At 34.0% G+C, this 12,011-nt stretch overlaps 1 protein-coding gene across 1 annotated transcript in view; it reads right to left on the bottom strand.

Moving 5' to 3' along the window:
* The window catches only part of LOC128678961 (uncharacterized protein), a 94,472-nt gene extending 82,864 nt beyond the window's left edge, over positions 1-11,608 (bottom strand). Inside the window, exon 1 of the mRNA XM_053760854.1 lies at positions 10,840-11,608. Within this exon, the coding sequence (XP_053616829.1) occupies positions 10,840-11,283 (444 nt within the window). The 5' untranslated portion in view covers positions 11,284-11,608. The remainder of the gene's footprint in view (positions 1-10,839) is intronic.
* Between the last annotated feature and the right edge of the window lie 403 nt (positions 11,609-12,011).

Raw genomic sequence — 12,011 nt, forward strand, 5'->3', positions numbered from 1 at the left:
ACAATTTTAAAGACATTTCAATCGTTTCCCCTTATGCTAATGTATGTTTTGTCTCATTGTGTTAATGTCAAATATTTTAAACACAGATAAAGAAAAACACTTTTTTAATAACAAGAGACTCTTTCTTTATCTGATCCTCGTGTGTTCCACAGATATTAGTACATTGCATTTTGTAAATCTGTGGCGTGTTCCCAGTTAAATTCGGAGCTGTGACGCTCCGCGAAGCTCAGAGTTCACGAAAAATATCAACAATTAAAATTTGAAGATCTGGTTATGCTAAGATTTGGAAGAATTTCCTTTTTTTAATGTTTTTAATATAATTCTTTTCTGTCTACGCTCTTTTACTTCCTACCTATAATCACATGAGCGGAAATTGCAAGGGTAAGGTTACAACCCTCGCAAGGTTCTACTGTAATGCGATTTGTAGTTCAAAGCCTTTGGTGTTTACATCATTGTTATTAGACAACTAGCTTTTGTCCTCGGCTTCGCCCGCGTGATTTCCCACGAGAACAGTTATTTTTCCGGGATGAAAGGTACCCTATGTCCTTCTTCATACTTCAAACTACATGTATGCAAAATTTCAAGAAGATTGATTGAATGAATGAATGAATGAATGAATTATTTGAACAACTCATTGATCTCCCAGTGAACACTCAATCATGAGTAGATAAAGCGTGAAGAGGTAACAAACAAACTCACTTTCATATTGTCAATATATCGCATTCTAAACAACGTATCGCGATAAAAATTATCTACTTATGATTTTAAGTTAGACCATCCGCTATACGACTGTGAAAAACGCATCAAATTTCATCCGGTAGTTTTTACGTGATGCGCAATGACATCTCATTACTTACCACAGTTACTAGACATTACGTTGATCTAATAATGTACTGTGTAATATTACTTCAAGTATAATCCTATTGAGTATGATTTCTTTTTGTCTAACAGCGAAATATTGCGGCCACGGCGTTTAATAATTTTATAATTTGGGGGTAAATGCCTCACCAAATTTCTTCTGCGCAATCTTGCCTTTGATATTTTCTTTTTATCCTTTGTCTCTGACTCCTTGTCATCCTTATCTATCTCGTAAGTTTGAGTAGGTGCTTAGAATAAATAAATAAATAAATATATTAGGACTAATCACACAGATTGAGCTAGCCCCAAAGTAAGTTCGAGACTTGTGTTATGGGATACTAACTCAACGATACTATATTTTATAACAAATACATATATAGATAAACATCCAAGACCCGGGCCAATCAGAAAAAGATCATTTTCCATCATGACCCGACCGGGGATCGAACCCGGGACCTCTCGGTTCAGTGGCAAGAACTTGACCACTGCGCCACCGAGGTCTTGTTTTGACCTGTAGGTCGTCAAATTAGAATCAATAGACCCATATGTAGAATCACATAAATTTGAACATTTTTACCTCGTCAGAAGGGTCTAATTTCTTTGGCAAGCAGTGGTACCTTAAATATCATTGTTTTCCAACATTGGGGCCATTTATAAAGGCTTGATTATCGCGCCGGATCCGAACTCAGAGCCGCAAGGTCGCGGCCTCAATCTGGCGCTCTCACTTCGCCACAGGCGCTGCTAAAAGGGTGTAAGTAACAAATTTGCTGTTTTGAAAAAAAAAAAAGATAACCTCTCAACATGTAATAATTTATGTTTTTACTCCAAAGTTAAAATAATTTTCATTAGGAATAGAAAAAATATAAATAGAATTTTATTTTTGAAATAATTTAAAAGGTTACAGAGATATAGTTACAATTTATTCAATTTTCATAGACCGGTTAAAAGGGGTAATCGGTTAGACAGAAAAATTTGACATGAAATGGACATTAAAGGACATTAAACTAGATATCGGTAATATACATAATTAACAAAACTACGTTTTGCATAAGATACATAAATTTACTGATAAATAAAATATAATTTCTTGTTTGTTCAGGATAAGCTGCAACATTATCTAATATCTTATGAATCTCACAAACTTTCAAATTCTCGACAGTCGTCAAGTAACGACGACGACATAGACATAGCACAGAAACTTGGCCACGTCCACGTCTTGCGTAAACCGACAAATTGTGTTAGGAACAACGTACGTATGGCAATAATAAAAATGTCTGACGACGCCTTTTCTGCTTAGTTTTGGCAGAGAGGCAAACCCAAATAGGCTTGATGTCGTCAAGGAAGAAATTAAGAAACAGTAGGAAGCGTCTCCTGGGTTCCAATGCTTAACGGCTAAGAAAGGAATAGCTAAACCACTCTGATATGATAGAATTAGAAACTTCCAACATTCAAGTAAAATCTTAGTAAGTATACATCTTAATTTATACATCTTAATTATTATTAGACTTGTACGTTAATAAAATCTTCGCACTTTATACTCGAACATATTCTGGTCAAACCGATCATTCACGCTCGAACGCGAACACTGGCACTTAAATACATAGCTAATGCACAATTAACTTTATTTTGAAATATTTGAAATTAGAAACGCAATTAGAAACGGTAAAACCGTAAATTATGAGTTATATAAGTTTATTCGAGGCCGGCCAGGGCCAAGACGTGAGTCACAACAGTTTGTGTTAAAAAGCTAATTTACCAGTGATCCCATTGAAAAGCATATTCAACTAAAAACCCTATTTTTAAACACTCGTTGACTAAGAATAAATTTGGTATTGTACGGCCAATAACTTACAAACGTATCCAACTTAATCCAAATTCGTTTCTATTACCTTTTCATAGTGTTCCGTATATGGTAACTAGACATGCAGTTGATTTACTTCCGTATATTTCATATATGTCTATATTTAAACTACTATGCATACTGATCACTGGTTTACACGCAACATAATCAATGATTTCATATCAAATTTGGTCCAAAACAGTTCCCTGAGTGACACCAACACGTAAATCACAATTTAAGCCGAGAAACTCTAAAAAAGAACAATTCTATTATTAACGTGCATTTGAATTGAGCGTGAGATAAGACCTTAACATTTATTGTACCACAAAAAACAATAGTTACGAAGAAAGCAGCCTAACCCACATTCTAAATGCTCGGGGCTGGTCGAAACGCGGTCAGCTGTCTAAATTCGGTAGATTTGCATTTTAATTCACTGCTTCATTTCCGAGTCTATGATAGGTCGACGTACAGTCAACTGCACATCAAAATATCAGCATCTCTATGATATTAATAATGGCCAATTTGCAATGGTCTCGAAGGTTGGTGTGCTGTTAGCTGTACAACACTTGAAATGCAATGACTCTTAATTAGTTTTGCTATTGCTAATAAGCTTTTTAAAACTATTATTTACAATAGAAAATGTAATTTGCGTATTTTACAAAAGACAGATTCGATTAGACGTTACGTTGATTTAAGAATTGAACTTTTATAAAACGCAAGAGAAAAAGTAAAAGTATCGATATAATACTATACATTTGAGTGAAGGTGGCCTGATTCAGAGCACATTAAAATATGAAAAAAATACAAATGATCATTGATATCAACTCTCACGATATCAAAAAAAATAAAGTAACACTTTTTGGATATCGTGAGAGACAAACTCATCATTGAGATATTATCTTGTTGAACAATTTTATTCGGACCATAAAATTAACAAATGAAATAAGTTGAAAGAGAAGGTTGCAAAGAGGGTTAATGGCCGGCAGGCGCTGGTTGTAAAATAATAGCCAAACCCTAGGCTTTCGGGCGTCACAGCTGCAAATATAACCAGGAAACACACGATGAAAATAAGTGAGAAATAAAAATTAAGAAACAACCGACTACTGTTCCACATCTAGGTACCTACAAATTGCAGACGTATTTTCAAATCTAAATAAAAGTAATAATGACGTGAAATTTAAAGTTATAAAATCGTTTTAGATGATGTTTAAGAGCCAGGAAGGTACACGGCCAAGGGCCCAGTGGCTATAGCCCGAGAAACCGGTTACCGGTCTAGTGAGGTCAACATATCAAGAACTGCAAACGTGAGACCGCATATTTAAAGTTATGGTTATGGTCTGGCTTTAGAATTAATAAGTAGGTTTGGTCCATTCATGATGTCACAATTAGCATCTAAAACCACAACGGAAAACTTTGTTTTAACAGTCATTTCATAGTTGTCAGAATTGTTGTCATTTATTTACATAATATACATATTTACATATTATGTAGTCTTAAGCAATACAGATACTTATTAAGACTTGTAGATTTTACAAAATTAGATAAGTTAACTGATATGCTGTTTGCAAAAAGATTTTTTCATTTACGACATACAAATAAGTGTACCTAATGTCAGTTTTTATGAGCATACATACATTCCACATAAAACTGAACTTCTTGACAATTACGGCATTGCTCAACAATTCATCATATAGATCAAATAGAAGTAAAGTCTGAATATCCTGGAAATAATACTTAAGTTACAGTAAAATAATTTCAATGGTTTGACAGCTAAAACCGAAGCCCCTGCGAAGTGGAGGACAAAAAGTAAAATCAAGGGTTCTGACTCTAAAATTCAGCAGAAGAAATTGGTAAAACGAGAGAGTGACGGTGAGAGAAGGAGTGACATTACAAATCATAACATTTCAAATTATTTAGAAACCATCGTCCCGGTTAATAGAGATAACCACTGAATGGCAAAACCTAACAATGAATCCCTACATTAAAAAGCACATAAACCCCGGTCATTGTTCGAAACAGGTGGTGAGTCACAGAGAACAGTTAGCTCCATACTGCCTGATTCTGCACGGATGAAACCAGTTACACGTTAAAAATTAGGTAAATTGTTTTCGTCTCACCAAAACTGATGGATTTTTAAATTGAATAAAGAAATTTGGGACGTTGAATTCAAAAATAAATTAAATATTTGGAAATGTTAATTTTTTTGACTGTACTGTGCAATATGAATATGTTATACCTATTAAATCTGAAGTAAAATGAGAATAGGATAAAAAATATATCCATTAAATTTATTTAAGTGTAATCAATTATCCCTAACTTATCCCTGACCATTAATTCAACAATATTTTTTTTTTATCCTTACAAAATAATTATAAAGACACGAAAGCTAATGATAATTAAACTGAAAGACATTAATGGTAATATAACAGTTTAATCAGTAAGCAATAAATTAATCATCGACCATTATAGATTCTTGTAATGATCATAAAAGTATTATTTGTGAAGGTAATGATAGATTCGATTCGTACGATATTGATACATGAATCATTTGCAATCTAAATATATATCTATAGATTGTAATTAAAGGTGTTGCTCAAGATAACATCAAGTGAATACCAATGGATTTAAAAATCCTTGATGATTTATGCATTCTTCAATAGGTAATCATTTTAATGGATAATACCTATAATGTATCATAAGACAAATACTAACATTATTTGCTGATGATACAATAATTCGATAGATAGACATTCTTACATTTGAAATAAATAAGCAAGTCAGTAGGTGCATCTATATTTTCTTTGAGTTTCACTATAATTCAAAACATTACAATATTATCGAATTCTATGCCCAAATGTATTCCTCTGCTCATGCTAAATCATATTACACAACTATTAACATGGTCCTTTCTAATTGTAAAACTGTTTCAGCATTCCATACCCTATGTCATTAGGTTGACCTGCACAAATTACCTAATGTTACAAAATGGTCGCATTGCAGTCAGTTTTACACGTATGTGAATCACTTATGCTTTCCAATGGATGTTTAATTGCACACCAATTACTTCCTAGTCATCCTTTATTTGTCCCACTTTTTTCCTCATTGTTGGATCTTATCTTTCCGCCTGTATCTGTCTAGCATAGTGCTTTTTGAATAATATAGGCTGTTCCACCGAATGGAAATCATAGAAAAATCTTTATTCTTATAAGGCTGCCAGTACAAATAGTGAATGCCATCGATTAGCATGTTCAAGTCCTCTTTAGTTTGCGATAATTTTGTATAGATCAGCCTCAATAATTACAAACTAAACTTGATCGAGGAAATTCTTAACAGGATACTTGAAACACAGTAAATTGGTAAAAGTTAACTTCAATAATCGAACATGCAATTAAAGTAATATTTTTTTTATAATGGCTATTAAAATTTGATCATGAAAAGAAAATATAACTGCATCTACAATAACCTTCATCAAGCCTTGTGTTCATTGCCAGCAGAATTTTAGAGCATCCACCTTTCCTCGATATGGTCTGGCATGTTTTTTAATCTTATTAGCCAAACACTTATTCTTAATAAGAATGTAGTAATTAAATTAATTTATTTGTGAGCTGTGTGGATTTTTGTTGAGATAGCATCATTTTCTTACAGGAAGTGACTTAAAATTTCCACTTGCATATCTTCCTCGCTTCCTCTATAGTCATCAGTTTCTTTGTATGTGCTCTGCTTAGTGCTTATGAGTAAACACCATCAATATTTCCCGATGGTGTGCTCTCTTTATCCATTCTCACAACATTCCCAACCATTTTATAATTCCTTTTACCATTACTTTTGCCCCAAACAGACATACTTGAAAGATGTAATCAAGGCAGTGATTTAGGTCAACAGCTTTATCAAGCCGTTTCTATCTCGGCAATGTCTAGTACTTAGCATTATTTCTGTTCTATTTATTATGTTCTCAACAGTCATTTAGGTCACAAAAGTTATCGTTGTCAATCAATAGTAGTGGTTAGTATTATAAGTCGTCTAGTTTAAAAGTCTATTCCAAACGCGCTACGCAGGTTCTGAATGAATCTTTCACACCCATTTTGAAGAAGTCCACGTCAAATCAAAAACTAATCATTTATTCAGAAATTATACTTAAACAGGCACTTTTTCACGTCTAATTTTATATTAATATTAATTTGTCACAAGCTCAGACATTTCGCTCACAACTACAGGCATTTCGGAACGACCACTGCTGAGAAGAAATGCCGAAAGAAACTCATTTGAACAGTGTCGGTCCCTATCATGCCAGAAGGGCTTACCAATATTGTGTCTTACGATTTTTTTTGTAATAGTATAACAAAGTACATAATGTAAAAGTATATAATAAAAAAGTCAAAAAGTATATAATAAAAACATGTATGATTGTGATCCGAGTGCTGATAAAAAAATAGTCTCTTTGGAAACCATACTTTATATCGTCAACGACGCCACATTTTACCGATGTTTTATTACCTACGCATAAAGTTAGTGTAGTCAGCCGGAACGAAACTAATTCTGTAACGTTATTAAACTCTTGTTTCATGTTAATAATAGTATGCTATTCCTAAAATCCAGCTTCCGTTGCAAATCTTTTAATTTTCTTTGGCGGGTGGGGGATTTTGGAAAAATTTTGTTGAACAATAGGAGATACAGGGCTATGAATGCCTACTTCCTCGCAAAGAGGATGAAAGTAATTGTTTTTCTTCTTAGCGTGTCGACTGAGCGAATCATATTAGTGAAGATCAACGAAAATACTTACCAGATGGAGACATTTCAAAACATTCATCAGGTCTAAGATGGATTAGAGTGTTTGCTTTAGAAATATTTATGAAAGGAAAGTATTGCGAACATTTAAATGTCGTAAGTATCATCATCCATGATCATTATACTTATTATGTCGGATAACACTCATATGATATAAGGTATTATGTACTTACCTGCGTTCTGATCCCAAGATTACAACTCACAATAACTTATACGTCATAGACTCAAAAACAACAATGTATTATTTCCAAACATTCCCAGCTGGTTGCTTAACCCTGCCGGCGCAGGCGCAGGCGCCGCTGTACGAAATGAGTTGGCCACAAAAAAGTGGAAAAAGTGTTTTGTGTGGTTTCGTCACTTTCAAAATGATTTGTGAACACCGAGGTTCTTATGGGTCTGGTCGGGTTATTATAATTCCGTCTGTCCGCGTAAAATCAAAAACTATTGCACAGATTTTCGTGTGGCTTTCACCAATAGATAGTGTGATTCCTGAGGAAGGTTTAGGTGTATAGTATTAGATAAAAATATGAAAGTTTAGATGCATCGCGACAACGAAAAAAATGACTGATCATATGAAACGTAAAATCTTCGGACGGGTCCTGCCGATAGACCATACTTGGCACAGCTTATGGAGTTCATTTTAATGAGAAATTCCTGCAAAAGCGAAACCACAAATCATAGCTAGTGTTAAATGGTATTTTTCATTTAAAAACATGTTTTTGTGTTGATGATTCAATTACCGACAATAAGATATCAAAATCAAATCATTTATTCAGAAATTAGGCCTTCACAGGCACTTTTTCACGTCATATTCTAAATTAAATGATATTTACCAAAGCTACAAACTACTAGCATTTCGGAACCACCACTGCTGAGAAGAAATGCCGAAAGAAACTCATTTTAAGAGATATTTATAACAATAATACTATCTGATAACGAAGCTAGACTCTCAAATATATTATGATCTTTCAGGGAATCGTTTATATCAATATTAGCATAATTCATAAGCATAGTGTATTTGTCTTTCATGATAAATGATAAGTTGATTAGTATTGTTTATATTGCTCATATACAAGTCATATGACAATCACAACATATGTCTTTATTTACGTGAATCCGGTTGCGATGGCTTTTATTACAGACATAAAAAGGGTAGCGATAAATACAATTATATAATTAATTATTAACATTTCATTTCCCGCAGTTTCATCTGTGTGAAAAAGAATCGAAGTTAAATCTCCAAATTAAACTTGCAACCCCTATTTCACCCCGTGGAATTCCTTTCTTAGACTTTCCAAAAGTCCTTTCTTAGGGACGTGTCCTAGTCACAGTATACTCCCCTACCACATTTCATCTTTATTAGCTTAGTAGTTTTACAGATTTCATGATGAGTAATTGGATTTATTTACCTACAGCACCAATTCATACCTGTACGTACACTTCTCAGATGCAGCAGATTGGCAGACAATATTTCCTTCAAACATGTAATGTTTTTAAATGTGTGCTTCAAACATTTTTTATTTTACCAAAACTGATAAAATTCCGGTAAAAAACGGGTAACTATCAATAATGTCAGTTGTGAATAACGAGATATTTGATAGCTATCAGATGAAGCGATGACGATATTTCGATAATATATCAAGTTCTTTAGGAAGTAACTCCAAATTAAGCTTTATTTTGCATAGCAGATTATTTCATAGAGATCTTTAGTGTACATAGTCTTTGTGTTTACCAAGATTAATTTTCATCATTATCCATATTTCAATATACAAACTGTAATATTATAAATGTGAAAGTCTGTCTTTCTGTCTGTGGGGCATCAAATATTGCAAGTTAGATTTCTCCTATTTGCAGTTGTCCTACAGAGTTGAAATTTTCCAAATCTCTTCAGTTTCCATGACAATACATTATTATGATAAACATGATGTTGATCGTGTATCCATGATCGGTTCCCAATGATGGAACTCCTCAATGGCTCGCAGCACGCTCATGGATTTTTGTCAAGCGTTAAATGCCACAAGACCTCTCCGACGTCAATAAAACTTTTTGTAAAAAACTTGTTGAGTTTGCAATTTGCATGTAAGATAAGCGAGTTCTTTGTCTCTTCTAAATGAATTAATTTTGGCCTAATGGCTTTACCTTAAATTCCTTAGAGGTATCCTTAGCATAAATGTCGAATAATAAACATATGCTCGAGAGGAGGTGAAAAATATCCGGTCCGGTTTTTATATTATTTTTTTAGCTAATCTGTGTCATTGCATCCGTACGCAACAGTGGATGAGCGACTTTATGCTCTGAAACTCTTGTGATATTTGGTAAAATATCTTCGTATCAAACGCATGCGCATATCAGTTTGATAGTGAGTAATAAGAAACATCTTAAAACCACTTGAATGTTATTACGCTGTTACAGTTGACGTATCAAATTTCATTGTCTCGATTTTAAATATTTTCATTGCGAAGAATAACATTTTGACAAGAGTAAACACAGGTACTAATAGAAGTACCTATGCACCTTGCTCTCTTGTTCTGCTTCGATCATCTGATATTATACCTATATCTCGCTTCGCTCGGACCAAAACTAATAAATAAATATATATTAGGACAAATAACACAGATTGAGCTAGCCCCAAAGTAAGTTCGAGACTTGTGTTATGGGATACTAACTCAACTTTACTATATTTTATAACAAATACATATATAGATAAACATCCAAGACCCGGGCCAATGAGAAAAAGATCATTTTCCATCATGAACCGACCGGGAATCGAACCAAACTTGCTCAGGAATCAATATATATTCAGAAATCCTTAAAAATATCCATCTGGTAGTTTTTGATGTTATCGCTTTCATACAGATAGACGCGACGATAATAAGTAAAGATTGTAAATATGTAAGTCTGTCTATCTATCATGCTTTCACGGTAAAACCGCTGTGCCGATTTTGATGAAATTTGGAATAAAAATAGTTAACGACCCGAGGTCAAATATAGGTTACTGCGGGCGGAGTTACAGGTAACAGCTAGATTCTTGTTGCGTGGCAGAGAAGATATGTTTTCAATAGTAACCACAACATAAAGTTTATGTTACCTACGTAATGATAATGTTTGGAGTCAAAAAGAACATATTAAATGACATTTTTGTCATAAACGAATACAGTCAATAAAGTAGAAACTGATATTACACATTGCCTTAATTAGGAACCGTCAGAAATCTAAGAATTCTAATTAAAATCTGAACGCAAGTTACCTAATTAACGCCAACTAATTAATACACAGGCTTAACAAAGACAACAAACAATATGTGAACAAAAGACGCGTGCGTGAGTTCTGAAAAAAAAAAAACTCAAGTAACTTACCTCAAGTTTTTTAGAGTACTCCTCGGCGACGCGTTCTTGCTCCTTCTTCAACTCCTCGTTCTTCTCCAACAGAGCCTTCCCCAGTTCGGCGGCCAGGAGTAAATCTGACTCCTTCTGCTGCAACTGGGTCCACACGTCCACATCCTGGCTCCCCTCCACGCCAGCACTTGAATCCCTAACCGAAGACATCTGTTTCACGTATTCCTCCAAATCTTCGTAAAAATTCTCAGCCGACAAACTCAAAACTGATGGCGTTATTCTATTACCGCTTCTGCTTCTACTGCGTCTATGTCTCACAGGCGTTGAAGATCTCACTATGTCTCCTCTGCCAACAAACTCTGTTTCATCTGTTATAAAATTGGGCGATTTATTACGATCAGGCGGTACGGTGTTGTGTTTATTTTTTCTACTTCTACTTATATTTGCACAAACTTCACCGGCCATTTAATCTACTGAATCGTTGCTAAAACTACTAGTGTAAATTAACTTTGCACTATTTTTTCGTAATTGTTCTTTTTGAACAGTTTCTCTATAGCCTGTTGGAGCTTCGTCGGTTTTGGTATTTGGATTTTTACACTCTTGAATATATTCTTGTTTAGTTCGAAATCCTTTTTCAGTGCCATTATAGTAACTTTTTGTTCACAGTTGCATCAACATTTCGGTACACTGCACTGCACTTCACTGACACGAGCATAGACCGTATTATGTCGATAAACCCGCGAGTGGCGTGCGATGTCGCCTCGACAACGGTTCGAACACAACAGAACGCGAACGAGAAACCTTCGTGGCAGAACGAACACTGATTGTCAAAGATTAATTCGGCGCGCAGATGGTCTTGTTAGTAGAATTTTCGTTATAGAATAGTAATTTCGATTTTAAATTCTACTAGTAAGTAAATAAATAAGGAAATAGCAGAAGTAAATTGGGAAATCCCTATTTATTTACTTCTTCCTTCAAAAATTTGTAACATTTACATAGCTTTACTTTAATCACACATTTCCTTGAAAAATATTATCGGTAAATACATCAATACGAGAAAGAAAGAATGTCATATTTACAAAAAACTAAGTAAAAACTAATACAACCTAAGGACATCTAAAAACTACAGTAAATCAAATATCTTATTTATATTGACGATGAATTAAGATAAAATATGAATTATGATTACCAAT

Source organism: Plodia interpunctella, chromosome 21 (genome assembly GCF_027563975.2).
Source record: "Plodia interpunctella isolate USDA-ARS_2022_Savannah chromosome 21, ilPloInte3.2, whole genome shotgun sequence".
Lineage (NCBI taxonomy): Eukaryota > Metazoa > Arthropoda > Insecta > Lepidoptera > Pyralidae > Plodia > Plodia interpunctella.